This window comes from Cydia amplana, chromosome 4, assembly GCF_948474715.1.
Source record: "Cydia amplana chromosome 4, ilCydAmpl1.1, whole genome shotgun sequence".
NCBI lineage: Eukaryota > Metazoa > Arthropoda > Insecta > Lepidoptera > Tortricidae > Cydia > Cydia amplana.
Genome location: NC_086072.1, coordinates 21,283,052 through 21,300,736, shown reverse-complemented (window position 1 = coordinate 21,300,736; position 17,685 = coordinate 21,283,052). Strand labels below are relative to the sequence as shown.

The 17,685-nt window shown below is 37.4% G+C and overlaps 2 protein-coding genes across 2 annotated transcripts; both read left to right on the top strand.

The window, feature by feature from the left end:
- Positions 1–1,787: 1,787 nt before the first annotated feature.
- LOC134647471 (uncharacterized) lies at positions 1,788–10,213 on the top strand. The gene is made up of 11 exons (XM_063501823.1): positions 1,788–2,067; positions 2,160–2,388; positions 2,707–2,847; positions 3,833–3,916; positions 5,916–6,000; positions 6,104–6,160; positions 6,624–6,732; positions 7,702–7,832; positions 9,277–9,399; positions 10,050–10,127; positions 10,193–10,213. Exons 1-11 carry the CDS (start codon positions 1,977–1,979, stop codon positions 10,211–10,213), a joined length of 1,149 nt encoding a protein of 382 aa, XP_063357893.1. The 5' UTR covers positions 1,788–1,976.
- Positions 7,700–16,627, top strand: LOC134647470 (uncharacterized). Its single transcript, XM_063501822.1, has 6 exons — positions 7,700–7,832; positions 9,277–9,399; positions 10,050–10,127; positions 11,016–11,558; positions 16,181–16,493; positions 16,614–16,627. The coding sequence occupies exons 1-6, from the start codon at positions 7,755–7,757 to the stop codon at positions 16,625–16,627; spliced, it is 1,149 nt and encodes a 382-aa protein (XP_063357892.1). The 5' UTR covers positions 7,700–7,754.
- The last annotated feature ends 1,058 nt before the right edge of the window (positions 16,628–17,685 follow it).

The window sequence follows — 17,685 nt, the reverse complement described above, 5'->3', positions numbered from 1 at the left end:
CTTCAAGTCTAAGGAGATCTCCAAAAAGGAAGTGTATAAGTTTTAAAATGGTCGGCAACGCGCATGTAACGCCCCTGGAGTGTAGACATCCATAGGATGCGGTGACCGCTTACCATCAGGTGAGTCGGAAGCTTGGTAGCCACCGATGGACTAAAAAATCACTTATTTGTCTAAATCAAAAGTAAACTTTAATAAGTAAAAAGTAACCCTTTCGTTGGTTCATTTCGTTTGGGGGGGGGGGGGGCGCAAATTTGGTGCCTGCCCCGGGCGCCATATCCTCTAGCTACGCCACTGACCTACTCGCTACCGAAGTTAAGAGTTTTCACATTTAGTTATGTAGATTAAAGTTAAGTTTGTTTTTCTGAATATAATATCTATAGAATAATTATTGTATGACATTGAGACTATTTTCTTATTTGACGCGACCCGGACAATAATTATGGCCAATAATAATCTCTAATTTGCCAATTGTTGTACTAACTAATTACAAGAAAAAATTTAAGTTGAAATGTATTATGTATTTATCTTATTTGTACGACAAGCACCAAACTTTGAATGCAACTTACCGTGACATGTCTGATATGGTAATCTATGTACGCGCAGTTGGTGCGTCCTTGTCGCTCTTGATGATAAGAACATAATCTTGCCTCTTTCTTTCAGACGGCCGAAAATGGCGTACGGTTTATTTCATAAGCCGAAGAAAAACGGATTATTTTAGCTTTTAATTACGAGTGATATGTGACGTCGTCAATTTTTTTGCGCTTTTGCGGATAATTTGAACATTTTAACATAATGCAGGTCGGCATTTTCATAAATAAATCATAAATCACATATTTATTTGTATTTTGGTGCATAGTTCACGTTATTTGTGGAAACGTATTAGACAGTGTACAGTTGTACACCTCTCGCTTGCGTCAGGCAGACTGAGACAAAGTGTCCAATTTGTCACAAGGTGAGTGCTTCAATTTAGGAACGTGTATGACGTATCTTGTATAAAAGATCATTGTATAGAAGTGGTCTACGCGTGCCTCCGTGAGGGACAAAACATACGCAGTGCAACGCTATGATTGGTCGAATTTATTTGTTGCCCACCATAATCCATATACTAATTTAAGGTGGGGAATAAAAAAAAAATGTGAGACTGTGACAAGGACAAACAGTAATAGCGCTTTCGCTGCTACTCCTACTGAAAGATACATAAGACTATGCCGTTCTGTCATTTATCCCCACCACTCATGCCCAATCCCTTGGAGGATATAATAAAACGGAGACTCCATGTCTGTAATTTTCTGTACAAAACAGTCTGCCGATTTTTGCGGGGGAGGGGAACGTCAAATGTATGCGTAACGTAAAAATAGCCATGTCAGATAAACGTCAGTCCATACATTGTGTATGACCGTTGGCCGCCTATTTTCGACAGAGGGGAAAGCCTGTTAATGGCTACTCCGTTTAGTTGTATCCTCCAAGCCCACTCTGGCTGTATAAGGTGAACCAGGATCTATTGAGGGTGCGCCATGTTGCGGAATTTCACTGGAACTAATTTTTTCATACTACACTGAATTGTCACCCTATACATGAGAATAACAGCGCCCTCTTGACAATTATCATATATTACTGGTCAAGCTATACTGTAAATGAGACAGTCCTTGGCCAAAAAACATCAGAAAAATAACATGTTTATAACTGTGAACGGCTTAACGTGTGTCTCAAACAACCCACCTTTGCGTTGACATTGACAGTGACAGTTACTCCGTTGTGCTCCGTTGCCATGGCGGCATTTTCGTAAATTTAACGTCGATGCGCTGAAATTTACCAAAATCCACCGGAAAAATGTAAAATCTAATAATCAGCATGTACCATTAATATGTAATTGTCTCATGTATGTGAGAATGTAAATTAAAGATGAAAGTTTTACATAAAAAATTAAGTGTTCGTTTGTTTTGTTTGTGATTGTTGTTATATTTGTTATTTGCACTATGTCCTCGAATAATTTAACAAAGTCTGCTTCTGAAAAGGATCAAAATGATAACAATATGTGTAAGAAACATGGCTCACGGTCTGATAAAGGTAAGATTTGTTCTTGAAATGCTTGAAACCGTGACAAAGTTCTTTTGCAAATTGCAACTGTCTCCTTGATATTTAGATTTTTGCTATTTTAGATAACCACCGCTCTGGTTACCCGTCAAATCTAAGTAAACGTGAGCTGGAGGACTTATATTACTCTCTATTAGAGAATAATTTGGAGTTGAAGCGTACAATCAATGCCCAAATTGAAAAGATCCGGATACTGTCAACCAAAGTGCAGAGATTGTCGTCTCAGTCAAAAGCTTATACGGGCAAGGATTGCTGTGGTGCGGCCAAAGCTGTTATTAATGAACAAAGAGCGGGGTAAGATAATTGAGTTCAATGTGGAGAAAACTGGCATATAAAAGTTTTGGTTTGGAAGACCTCCACAGGGCAAGAATTCTGTACATCAATGGACCTTATACCTTTTGTAATAAGGTCCACCAATGTATACTAGACGACAATATCCACGATAGATCAATACTTAAATGTGTACATAGAAAACATCCAAATAAATGCCATTTGAACCTGGACCTCTTGCTTTTTAGGCAGGGTCACTATGGATTAACCTAGAAGGCTATTTAATGTTCATTTATTCTTACATTTAGACAAGAATCTTTTACAATAATGTGATTTTCACAGGATAGCAGACCTAACTAAAGCTAACGAAGCCTTAGCCAATAGGATCCGGAAGCTTAGCACACAGCTGTGTACCGCCAAACAGTTTCTGAAACAGAATCCCAGTAACCGGAGCCACAAGTGTTTTTCTCATAATTCTATCAAGTGAGTATTTACATAGGTAACAATTTTTTTTTCAAACTTTTATTTTACTCGATATAAATCAATTGCATATAGAGCTAATGTATATGAGTGTGGCTGCGATAAAGAATATAAATATCCTATTTAATGACACTATTTTCATTTTGTCACTGGGGACAAAAGAGCTGGCAGCTTCCACGCTCAATGAATAAGCGTTGCAATTCAGCGAGGAAATGCTGCCAGTATCTTTGGCACTATGGCCCAGGGGCCCTCTTTAGATATACATTTTTAGTTTTTTTTTTAAGTAGTAGTTTTAGTTTTAGGTTACTTTTTATTGTTAGTTTATACTTATGTTGTTGTTCAATAAAGTTCCTATTTAAGTAATTAATTATTCTATTATTTATTATAATGATTTTTGCAACATATTCTCAAATTGTGTTATGACAAGTTTAGCTTAGTATTATGTATTTGTAAATAGTCACCATTAGTTATAAGATTATTGGCATGCCCTAACAGGGTACTATGTACCGCCTTTATTATGTTTTCATACCATCCTATGTAAAAATGAACATGGTTGCAATAAAGATATATCCTCCTAAGGCCCAACGAAAAATTGAGTATGTAGTCAGTACGGCCCGTAGTCCTACTAGTAGTACTATTGTTTTATACCCATTCAGACCCAAGTACTTAAAATACTTTTTTTAATGTTATTGTACTTATACAGCATCTTGTACAGCACTTTGTTTTTTTATTTACGAACTTGTTAAAGGGCTCACAGACAAAACAAAACAGTCCTTTAGAAGTTCGTACACGCCAATTTCGATAAGCGCAAAATTTGAAATGGGTTTTCTATTAAGTCCTACTGGTAGGACCGTGGTACGCTATGACTACACAATTGTTGTAGGAGCTGGGTCTGAATAAGAAAGTTAATAAGTACTATGGGTAGGACCTTGGGCCTTAGGAGGATATTTAAATAGGAATATAAATATCCTTGTTGATATATTTACAGAATTCATTCTTCAATGTCTCTCCAAAATAAGTTGTCAGCTGCCAACCCGAATTCTGCTGCAGTGTCCACCACACAGATTGAACAGTAAGTAAAATAACGCTAAATTGAAAAGTGAAAAAAATACTGTTTGGGTGAGACTTGAACTCACGGCCTATGGGCCGGGATATAATTTATTCTAAGCGTAATAGCATCGTTCGCAGACGTTTCTGCTTGTTAAAAAGTTAAATAAAACCGTCTGAAATTAACTGGGAGTTTCCATAGAGAGAACATCTTTTTTGCATGTTGGTTAAAAATGTAGCTTAACTGGGATACTAACTTGCCGCTCTACCAACTGAGCTATTGAGACTTCTCACTTTATATATAAGGTTTGCCATGTTATGTAAAAAAAAAAATACAAATATACTACAGTCTGTGCAGAAAGAGAAGAGTCTTGGAATGTAACGCGGAACGGAACCCATACATACTATGACTCTAACACAAAACTAAAAAAAAACATAAATTAATCACTGGCGCAGAGGTTGTCCATCGCGGTTCAACGCGGGAACGCAGCAAGCGTGATGGGCACCTTTTTGTCGGGAGCGATGCGGGCTGGGTTGTTCGAATAGTTTTTATGGGTTAATTTAGTTAGGTTAAGTTTTTTTTATATTGTGTTGTGATTAAAGTTTTTTTATTTCTTTTAATGAATCACTTCTACAAATCAAAGTTTTCTATACTTATTAGGTAACCCATTTTCATGGCTGAAGGTATGATAACAATATTTTTTTGATTTAGGAAACAAAACTTTCAGTTTGTTATTCCATATTGAACCTACCTGTATAGACCCTAAGGTTGACATTTAAACTGGTTACACAAGTCATAATCTCATAAACTAAATAATTGATGTAATATTTCAGAGAACCTCCTTCCACAAGGACTGCAGATACGCGTACTTTAATAAATGACCAGGGAAATGTTGTAAAGTAAGTAAATACGTATTAGCTGTGTGCACAACCCAGGTGCTATCCTGGCGGCCATGGGAAACATTAGTTATTTGTCAGTGCACTGTTACCTCTAAATTTCAGGCGTTCATAGACTAAGGTATCTGCTTACTATCGTTTTGATTTTAGGCCGTACGCTTGTTTGTCTTAACGTATCGCAAAGCTATGAAAAATTAACTCACGAAAGTTTAAAGTTTTTGCTACGTCGAACGCAATCACCGTATACTTGGTCAAACCCAATTGTCAGTAAATAAGAACAAAAAAACTATAAGTACTCATCCTTTTCTTTCGGGAGCTAATACTAGTGTAAGACAAATATAGTATTCTCTCTGATGTGAAATGAGACAGTCCTTTGACAAACTATAGTTCCCCCACCACACACTTTGCACGTAGCCATTATATTAAGACACGATAGGCAATGATTGTAAAAAGATGACGGATAAGTAAAATTAAGAAATCATCTACTTACTTGAGATTATTTAACTAAAGAGTTTTTCCTACTAATCGACTGCAGTGCTTGAATTAAGACTTCGTATACCAAAGTGAAATCGCATACTTTTTCCACTATGGGACCCCAACTATAATATTCATTTCGATACAGTTTAGTCAACTATAATATTCATTACGATGCAGTTTAGTCAACTATAATGAAATTGACCAATCGAAAGCGCGGAGCAAGTACCAGAGCCTCATGAGTTACGAGAAGGTGTCGTTGACCAACCGGTCGGGGGCGCGGGGCGCGGGGGCCGGGTCGCGTACGAGTATGAAGGTATCGCGGCTGCTCACGCATCTTAGCTGTATACTTTTGGTTTTTTTACCTACATATATGATTCTTCTACTAGTTTTAAGTATTTTTTTTGTTGACTCGTAGAAAAAGTATTGTATACAATAGTGATATAATCAAGCTTTTCAATCTCGTACCTTACTTAGGCAACTCAGCAAGCTTCGTTCCCTAAACACGGTACTCGGCAGAAAAGCTCTCCATTATATCACGATTGTATAAAATACTATTATCGGCGTCAAAGATACATTGATTGAGTAAGAGATGTGTAAAATCTAAGACAATTTCGTGCTTGGAATTTGAAAGGTAAATAACTATTTTCTAGGAAAGACGCGGAAACGGTGTGCAACGAAAACAAATGCAGAACTATAGTGGAACAGTTTAAGCAAAAAATAGAAGATTTGGAAGAGGTACGTACCTGAAGTCTTTTAATTTCTGTAATAAAAAAAAAGAAGTGATGATCCCATAAGTGTTCCGTGAACAAGTAATGGATATTTGTTTTTTTTTTGTCAGGAACTAGCTAAAACACACTCGGAGTATTCGAGCCGCATGACACAATTGGAAAACCAGGTGTGATTTTTTATTTTTTATTGATTTACTAGATATACAGGCTGCTTTTGTTATCACCATAGAGAATAGATAGTATAGAGGGGTCCTGTCATAGTAATTTTTGTAGTCACAGTAAATTTACTGCCATCTATCGACACACAATTAAAACTCAAAATGAAAATGTAAAAACCTATCAAAAAATGTAGGTATACCTTATGGATAACTGATTTTATTATTTTTATATCATTTTGACCCATGTTCTTTCACTGATACCTCAACGTCAACGCCATCTAGCCGAGCATAGGCCAAAGGTGTGTGCGCCATCTATCCGATAATGTCTTTTTCTTGATTTCCGAGGCACGTTTTTTCTTTAGACTTTATTCATCTTATACGGAGCTACATTGTCTTTGGTTATCACTGACCAAACTCTGACGGATGAATATGTAGGTCATACTGAACAACTTTTGTTCACGTTCACCGCTAGGTGTCGCAGCTGCAGTCTGCCGTGTTGCGCGCGCGCAGCGAGCAGAGTTTACGCGTCAAGGATTCCTTCGAGCTCGTGCGCGCAGTTAACAAAGCTGACGCGGACAAAGGTAAGGCATAGTGTAAGGCCTGAGTGGACGCTCGAGTTGGGCGTGCAGCGGGGCGGGAAGGCCTGAGTGGACGCTTGAAGCGGAGCGTTCGGCGGGGCGTGCAGCGTGGCGTCGAGCTCCCAAGGGATTTGAGCAGCGTGCACTAAGGCCGCTCCTATACGCTTGCATTTGTTTAACATGCACGCCGCACGCCCCGCCCCGCTGCACGCCCAACTCGACCGTCCACTCAGGCCTTACACTTACACATATAGCTTTTACTTGTTATCCCTCGGCGGAGAAGGGTGTTTATGTTCAAATTAAAGGAATTAATTTGACAAAATATTATATTATTATGGTACAAACAGCAACACTCTTAACTGTCCATCGGTGGACCTTATGCCTTTTGTAATAAGGTTTACGAACTGTCCGTTAACAGTGTGGGCGATGGTACGAGCTGATCCTGCTGATGCTGGTAGGAAGTTGATTGTGAAACTAAAATACAGTCAGTGATAAAAGCTTGCACCACAAATGTGATAAAAGAAGGGTCCTTATGCTTCAAGTGCAATAAGGACGTTTCCATCTGAAATTCCAATAAAAATAGGTCCTTATTTCAGATGAAGCATAAGGACCCTTCTCTGATGGAAAGCTACATAGGGTAATTCTCCAGTAACTTGCGGTGGCCAGTTACTGGAGAATTGGTGTTAGTAACTGGCCACCCTAAACTAAAAATGAATTCTATTCACCTATGAACAGAATATAAGGTTTCAACAACTAGCCTGCCTTCAATAACTAGCCACCTTATACTAAAATGAATTATGTTTATAGGTGAATATTAGAATTCATTAGTTAAGGGTGGCCAGTTAGGTACTAACAGGTGGCCAGTTACTGGCGAATTACCATATAGGTATTTATTGACAAAAACTTGCGTTAACTCTATCCAGCGTTAATTATTCAGGTGATTATGAATTTATGACTCGCATTATTTTACAGCGGAGTTAGAAACACAGTTATCGATCGAGAAACGAAAAGTGGCCGAGTTAGAGATGCAGGTCAAGGCGGCAGAATTATCTCAACAGGTCGCCAAAACGGTGGAAAATCACCTCAACACCACTTATCAACTGGTATGTAGTTCTCGAAAAAAATATCCTATCAGAAATATAAATGGGAAAATAGGAGCTAAGTGTAAGGCCTGAGTGGACGCTCGAGTTGGGCGTGCAGCGGGGCGGGGCGTGCGGCGTGCATGTTAAACAAATGCAAGCGTATAGGAGCGGCCTTAGTGCACGCTGCTCACATCACTAAGTGAGCCCACAGCCACGCTGCACGCCCCGCCGAACGCTCCGCTTCGAGCGTCCACTCAGGCCTTAAACTAAGAGTTGGTGAAAGGCGCCTAGTTAGCATATAGCCGAGAATTTGGGAAGGATAGTACCGTGGCTGGTGCCAAAAATGTTTTTTTTTTTTTTTTTTGCCAAAAACTTATTGTAATTTTTTTTACTTGAACAGGAAGAGAAGCAACTACGTAAAACGAGCGGTGAACGGTGCAGCGTTTGTTCTAATATGATTAGAGGTGACACTTCGCCACGGGTTAGTAATTTGATTTTTTTTTTAAGTGTGAATTTATATGTATTCTAAATAATAAAACCTAATTATGCAAACGTCTTAACATTTTGCTGCATAGGTGCCTATACGTCTCATAATTTACAATGCGCCTAATGAAACCAATCGTAATGAGCTTAACCCTTTACCAGGCTAAGTATATATTTCCCACATACGATTGTCATTTTTGAACGGTCAGTCCGTCTTTTTCTAACTATGTTAATAAAAGAGGGATGGGAAGTCTATCTCACCGCGAGATACTGTCGCGCCAATCATGTGCTAGCCCGGCTGGTAAAGGGAAGCGTAACGCAGGTGTTTTTAGATATGCCAAATCCAAATCAACATAATAATATACTTACCATAGAATACAGTATTTTAGAAGAAATGTTGTATAACGTTCGAAATGTTGTAAAATCTAGATTTTTAAAGAGTTCTTTTCCCCTGGACAACTAACCGTAACCATAGCAACGAATACATTAAAAAAATTATTCACCTATGAACAAAATTATTTTTCACCTCAGCAGCTCGAACAAGGGTACTTTGCTACTTAAAAACAGTGAGCAAAATCGCATTTTGCTCACCGAGTGAGACAAAATGAGCAAAATGCGATTTTGCTCACTGTTTTTAAGTATTAAGTACCCTTGTTCGAGCTACTGAGGTGAAAACTTAATTGTTGGTATATCTTAAGAAAACATGAGTGAATAGAGGTAAGTGATGAAGAAGGAATACATTTTTCGTGTTCTCTAAATATGTTCTCACTGCTGAGGTGAAAAGTTTTGTGAACTACACGAGATCAAAGTTATTTACATCTCGTGCGCTTTTGAGTCCCTTACTACGCTCAAGATTCTAAATTAGATTCACTCGCTACGCTCGTGAATCTAGTATAGAATCTTTCGCTTGCACGGGACTCAAAATAAGCACTCGAAGAAATATCAAACTTTGATCTCTTGTTGTACAAATAACTATTTTTAGCCCGTCCCGACCACAACGTCAACTAAGACGCCGAATGAGCTAGCAGTCCCCGACGACAAACTGTCCAAATCGGACGATTCGGGTTACGCCGACAACCGACAAGAAACCGACATTGACGAAAAGGTACTTACGTGATATTAGAGAAAAAACTATTAATATGTAGTCAGAGTAGGTACTTTATTTCTTGCCAGGCCTTTTTTCCACAATACAGTAAGGAAAAATAATTACAATTATATTTTAATACATTCATTGCAAAGCAAACCAGCCAAACAAGACAACCACCAGGCCACAAAAAATCGTCATATAAAGCTGTAGTACCATGATCCCGACTACCGGGTCGTTCGGCCTGGGAACGAAATCATAAAACAACCGATATTCGGGTTTTCGGCACTGAATGTGTTAAAATAAATACGTATTAGCAATAGGTACTTTGAAAAAATCTCGTATATTAGTTGAATGGCAGTAACTCTGTATGCATCGCACATAGATACCACATTTTGCTTTTGATTGACAGAGCAAGATACGAGTTTTTTTTTTAAAGTAGTACCGATATGTGACTTGGCATCAAAGAAGGGTCCTATGCTTCATGTGTATATTATAAGGACCATACAATGTGGACATAATTACATATAACACTGCGGACTATTGTTGTAGATGACATTATTTTTACACACAAATACTCACACTTATGTGACGAAAATAAATAACAAAACATTGTTTGCTGATGTTTCCATGAAGTAAACCCGATTCTTTTACTTTTTATTTTGTTCCAGAATAATAAGACCAACCTAGAGTTGATGAAAAGGATAGAGGAAATTCAAGCGCAATTAGACGCCTTACAATTTGCGAAGGTAAGTATTTTAATACGGACATGATTTTGATATTAACAAATATCTACATTTTAATAAATCATCAGGTGACCAGCAAAACTCGCTAATTACTAAAAACTATTTAAACAAAAATCAACCTTCTTTTAGTACTAATATGGTTCACAATAGCTATTAACTTGTGGTGGTAATTAGTAAGTTTTGCTTGTCACCTGATGAAATATCGGCTTTGTATGGAAAAAGATTGACATTGTGATGAGAGTTAGGTGTGTAAAAACTTTTGTATGATGTTAATGGGCGGATCAACTATTTCTTGTTGTTATTCTGTCCGGTCAGCCAAGAGACAATAGTAGCATGGTTTGTTAGAAGACATTGTACACCACCTTCTTCTGACACGCTTGGTAGACGACCCTCAATGGAAAGGGTTGATAAGTATCACAAAAAAGCGTGTTTGGTGAATTTAAATGCCTAAAAATCAGGATTTAAGTAGTGACCCAGGAGAACGTAACCATGGCAACGAGTGACAAGAAAAAATTGCCCACCCCAATTCACCCAAATGCACTAAATGCACTAAGGCCTACTTGCACCATCCCACAAACCCGGGGTTAACCGGTTAACCCCGGGTTAGTGAAATGGTGCAAGTGGGCCTAAGCTATTTAAAAAGACGATTAAAATATTATCAACAAAATAAATAAAAAACTTTATTATAAAAGTTCTCATACGGTCACAGACTTTAATTGTTGATCCATTTAGGGTTCAAGCCAATTTGGTTGTCAATACTAACGGTATGAGATGTCCAATGTAAAGCTAACCCTAAAGGGCTTTAAAGTCCGTGACTGTACATTTATATGCAAATCTTAAAATTAATTTACTACAAATCTTACACCTTAAATACCTTAATATTGTTCTTAGGCTGAAAAGGATAACGCTGAAAAAGAGTCATCTCCCTATTCTAAATCAATTGATTATTACTACAAATCTGACGATGAACAAAAAATTAAAGATCAAAATATCTCGCCAAAACCAACACGAATATCTATTTTTGAACGTGAAGCATTAAAATTACCAAAAGAATCTGAAAGGACAAATGAAGTTATATTTGATAATGAAAGAAAAACTGACACGATACATAACAATCAAAAACTAAATACGATTATTGAAACGGATACACCTACTAAGGAAAATCAATGTACATATAAAGAAATATATGTTAGGAATGATTCTAATTCAGATAAAAGTAATGAAACTCAGGTAAACAATCCACCTGAACAAGTTGTTGGAAATTGCTCTGTTAAATGCGAATGCCCTGATGATAACGCTGATCAAGTTGGTAAAAAAAATTGCTCAGTTATATGCGAATGCCCCGACGATCTTGAAACAAATACCTGGACTGAAAGTAGTGAGACCAAAAGTCCGGAAAAAGGTTTAAGTCCTATGGTTAAGGTGACGGTAGAGGTGGGTAAATTTTCAGATTCTGTCAATTTACCCCATTTCACACACAAGCGCACTTCACGCACACTACCTCACTTTACTGGGACAGGTCACTGACCCATCAAGTTTTTTTTTAAGATAGCGTTTTGAGTTTAGTGGCCTCCTTTTAGGAAAAGCGTTCCATTGAAAGAAGAAAGAGAAACAATACATTTAATCTTGCTTTCCTTGTCTGTTCATGTCACACGTGACGTATTTAAATTCTAATAATTCATTTGGTTGTTGACAATTTTCTACATTATGGCTTTGTCGAGATACGCGTTTTCTAAAGTTAAACCGAATAAAACCAGATGTCATTAAGTCAGATGTAAAATTTTATTTACTATTCTATACGACTTTTCATAAGGCTCAAAATCAATTAAATGAGAATTTAAATAAATAAAGTTCCGGCAGGGTGCAAAATTTAATTAAGGCGGACAAAATAAAATTTGAAAATATATGGAAACAGTGTTGGCTAATGTACCCCTAATATCTTACACTACTTACTATTAAATTAATACAATTAAAATAAAAAATATTATACCGGTATTCCACCGGTATTATTTCAGTGCTGAAGCGATTATCTTCGATCGTAGCCTTGATAATGTAGGTGTTGATAGTTACTTACGGCGGTAGGAGCGGCAATGAACCCCGTGCAGAGTAGAACGTGAGGTGCGTTGGGATAAGTGCATATATCTACTTATAATTCTTTGGCTGGTTGGTAACCCTCTATATTTTATTTTTTGTTTTACTGTTATTAGGTTAAGGGAGTTTTAGGGAGTGAAAAAAAAATGATTTTCGTTTTATGCGCTCGCGTGATTGCCGATGGATTATAATTAGACAAAAGAACTTGTTTTCCACGCATCGAATGTAGATCCCTATGACACTTCCTCCAAGTCTTCTCCAATAATGTTTATACCGTATTTTAATTACCTACCTTAAATGTTACATTTCTAAATATTTTTTTTGTGCTATACATACTTCAAAAAAATCGCTGGAGGCCTAGCGGTAAGAGCGTGCGAATTGCAATTCCGGCTCGTACCAATGAGTTTTTCGGAACTTATGTACGAAATATCATTTGATATTTACCAGTTGCTTTTCGGTGAAGGAAAACATCGTGAGAAAACCGGACTAAACCCAATAAGAGCCTAGTTTACCCCCTATGGGTTGGAAGGTCAGATGGCAGTCGCTTTCATAAAAATTAGTGCCCACGCCAATTTATGGGATTAATTGCCAAGCGGACCCCAGGCTCCCATGAGCCGTGTCAAAATGCCGGGACAACGCGAGGAAGATGATGATGATGTGACACATACTTCCAAAAAAATCTACAAATATTTTACGTGACAACTGCGCTTGCTTATAAGTAAATATTATGTAGGTACACTTATAAAGTATAAAGTAGAAAATATCTTATAGGTACATAATATAAAAACCGATCATGTACGAGTAGGATTCACCATGGGTTCCACAGTTACACATTTTTATTGCATATTTTTTGTTTAAGACCAACTCACCTATACATACATAGGTCTTCCATTAATCTTTTGGCGTTGAACTATTTTTTGTATATGTATTTATGTAATACAATTCTGAGTTAGGTTATGGTACATTTTTGCTCACCTACTTATAGTTATGTATTATATCTGATATGTGAGATACCAAACCTGATACCAAAAATCGCCGCAAAGTTAAAAGTTCATTTATTTACGTTACTCATCTTCGGATCACCGACTTACTACTTCCTTACTTGACATATGTGTACTAAATTTCAAATGAACTAGTCCAGTAGTTACGGTGAAAATTGGCTTTAACAAAATGGCAGACACACGAGTGATCTTATAAGGGAGATTATTTTCCTTGAGTGAATGGTATGCATTTACCCCAATGCACCTCACGTTCCACGCGGCGCGGCGTAATCTGGCCCCTATTTCACCACGGTGACAGGTACGACAAAAACATCACTGTTATTGACGCCATAGGCATCCATGGACTACAGTTACCGCTAACACTGATTTAAACTTTCACGATTTTTACACATTATTAAATTGTACAACGGAACCGCAAAACGTTCAAGCGGATAAACAAGACCAAGTGCGGGTAGTTCGAAAAACTCGCGCGGTTAGAAGATGCTGATATCAACTTAAGCCAGTCTTCTCCGAGACCACGGGGACAACGCCGTCCTCGAAACGTCGGAGGTAAATCTTAAAACTTAGATACGCGATTAAGTCCCGTTGTACAATTTAATAATACAGTTACCGCTTACCATCGGGCGGGCCGTATTCGTGTTTGCCACCGTCATTGTACCTATTATTAAAAAAAAACTTTATTATATCGGATAAAACAGACATTTCTCTCGCGAAAAAATCTTGTGACAATTGTCACAAGATTTTTCAAAGAATTTTCGGTAAGTCTTGACAGGAAATGAGTTCTGTGTCGCAATTTCGATACAGTTGCTGTGTTTCTTGTGACAATTGTCATTAGCTTCGCAAAATAAGAATTTTTTAGTGGCAATATAATGGAGTTTATTTATTTATTAAAATGTTGGTGGCAAACAAGCACATCGCCCGTCCGATGGTAAGCGGTTACCGTAGCCTATGGAGGCCTGTGACGTCAGCAACAGTGATGTCGACAACTGTCGCACCTGTCACCGTGGTCGTAGTGAAATAGGGGCCAGTAAGTACCTAATAATCGCAGTGGTCTTAAGTGTCACAGACCCTACTGGCGCTTAAGTCCTTTATGACAATTTCTGCCTATTTAAAATTGTTCAAAAAAAAAGAAACCGAATAATTATATCGGACTACCGAATTTTCACGAGAATCAGTTGAGAAATGTGATATGCAAAGGAGAAGAATTCGGACATACGAAAGCATTTTTGCCCAATTTGAAACGGAGACCTTCGCCAACGCTCGGTCAATGATGGTTTAGGTACAGCTAGCTGCAGAGAAAAGGTACCACCCCTGCATACAATTATCTATCTGGTCGTACCTTTTCTCTGCAGCTGACTGTACAGTGTACACCTATAAAAATGGTTGTCCCTGCTCTAATTTTATACCGGTACCGTACTTTGTATTTCAACCGGTATAGTTTTACCTTCAAAACGAACCGGTATTGATAAATAATAACGGTACCATACCGCTTATACCGTAAAGAAAGCATGATGCAGTCTCTGCTTTGCACAATGATTGTGTGGACAAAATTCTTATAATCACCGAAACATACATACCTACGCACATAATGTCATTGAAATAAAACATTGTTATTTTATAGTAAATTTATATAATACTCGATATATACACATAACAATAACCAGACCGCAGCGGTATTAGCCTGTAAGCTTCATCTCTTGTCTCCAAATCCGCAAAAACTAGTTAGTACTAAATGCTGGTCTTGCTGTTATTTTATTCTTGAAGATTATGGCTTGTTTCTTGATTATTGAGAACAGCACGTAATCGCACACATATAGACGGAACGAACGGCAACAAAGTAGGTGTAGACACTAAGACTTTCAGGTATTAAACGAATTACGCTTCGTATTAATAGGTAAGTAATATTTAAATGAATATATAATATTCTCTAACGTAAATACAAGATTACAATTGACATCAAATGTCATTGACGTACAGAAGTCATACACTTTTTTTTAATGACGCAAAATTGATACCAGCATAATGAAAATCAATCCCAATCAGTAAAAAGAGTCTTTAAACTTTTTTCATTTTAAGCGGGTTTTGAAGGAACAAGTTACTTAAATTCAATTGTAATCGTATTGTTTTAGGATAGTTTACTGCTGTTTTCGATCGTTACGACCTGTAAATAACAACAAATCAAATTTTAAATAAATTTATTTACCCTGTTTTTTGAAATACAATTTATCTACTGGTATACATTTTCGTATGCGTATATGATGAAATGTCTAAATAATGTCAAAAACGAGCTACGACGAAGTACACGTCTGCTTCGATCCAAGGCCAGCGGCCATCTGACTCGAAGAAGAATTTTGAGTGATGTCGTCAATGTATGGAAATTGTACGAAAGTTTACATTTGGGATTGAATTTCTGTGTTGTATTTGTGAGTAAAAATATAAGTAGATAATAATTTGCTAGTTTAGTTATCTAGCTTTCAAAATCACACAACAACTCAATTACTGTTAAAGGCAAAACTGTAATGCGTGTTGCTCAAACGGAACTCCATATTTTGATTTTTGGATACTTTTAGTGTCGATTTGTAGAGAATTACAGCAAATAAAAAATATTATGCCGTGAAGAGCCGGTACACGGCTTCTTCGTGAACAAATTTACGTATAATTTAATGCAGTTATTAAACATTTCTTGAACAAATTGATTGCACAAAGTGAGCTCTAAATCGAAAACGTCATATACCTATATATATATATAAACGTCCCCTTAATAAAGAAGATCAGATGTTGAGTTATCCAAAAGAAATAGAACAAGGGGACAACTTGCAAGAAAAGGTTGTCACTGTAAAACCAAAACCTATCAATTATCATGACAAATCTAATACAAAAATACCACCAATCGGTGAACAGGATTCAAGTGTCAAACACACTTCTTTCGTTCGTAGTCCAAAACCTTATAATGATAATTTGCAGCAAATACCAGGGCCTATACCTAACAATGAAACATCAGCTAAACGAAGATTTTCTTTAACAAGGAAAAAACCTAAACCTGTAGCGAAAAGGAAAATTGAACCGGCCAAAGATCAAAGTAAAAAAGTTAACAAAAAGGATAAAAAGTCTATGTCGAAACATGAAAAGGATGAAAACGATACACGTCAAATTGAACCTAGCGAATCAATTGAGTATAATGGAACAGGGGAACTTAAAAGTCAAGAATATGAGGATCAGAAATTGCCACTGGATGTTACTCCTAAAACTAACGACATAAGAAGGATTTATGGATATGGTAAGTGTAGGTACTTATTAAATTATTTCAATGGGCCACTTTTTAAAAACTCGACCATGGGCCCGTTTCTCAAAAGCTTAGTAACTTGTAATACAAGCGGATGTCACTTTTTTTTAACAGCATTTGTTAGATAGGGACTTCCACTTGTATAGTAAGCTTCTGAGAAATGGACCCCAGTAGACTACAAATTTATCCAACTATTCAGCTTAGGAGGAAAAACAGTAATTCTCTACCAAACAGCTATTGCTTAATATATTCTGTAATAGTCTCCTTTATCCCATTATTGGGAATCAAGCACTTATATAGAAAGATTTATGGAGAAGAAATGTCTAAAAAGAAAATAACGGGACCTTATTACTAAGACTCCTCCTTCCCGGCCTGCCTTCCTCTGTCCGTCTGTCTGTCCGTCCGTCTATCTGTCTGTCACCAGGCTGTCTCATGAACCGTGATAGCTAGACAGTTGACATTTTCACAGATGATGTGTTTCTGTTGCCGCTATAACAACAAATACTAAAAAGTACGGAACCCTCGGTGGACGAGTCCGGTTTTTTTCAATCCTCTTAGGATCTTATTTGCTCTTTTCCGATGTCTGTCAGATGTCTGTCAGCACCACGTGACCTTCTGCACTTGCCCCGAAAAGCCCGGTCCCTCTCTCTCCCTAATCCGATCGTGCAGCGGCAGTCATATCCTCGCCACCCTGTATAAGGATGGCAGGTTTAGGAGGTGCAGTTGCAGTGAGAGAGCGACTCGCAATTGTAATGGTAGCATTCTTGTATAATTATTAATGTTATTGCCTACATTAAAATGCCTAGACTCACAGTAGGGGTCCCGTTGTTTCCCATAAAGTTTTAAGTCAAAATGTATTGTTTGTCAAATTATCATTAGTCGTAAAACTGAAACCGTTAACTTCTCAGGATTTTCGTCAGGTTATCCTCGTAGGTTAGTTTAGGTTTGTTTTATGGCAATCCTGAAAAGTGACGCGTTTCTGAACCAAATATATTATGAGTAACGAAAATGCGGGCAAACAATACATTATGACTTAAAACTATTTGGGAAACAATAGAGACCCCTGACAGTATTATTAAAGTACGTTTTTTTTTGGGGAGTAAGAGTGTGTGTTTAGATCATTTTGACCACCTCAGCACCTCACCCGCTTAGCTTGAGCTTAGCCAGCGAATCCATCACAATTTTT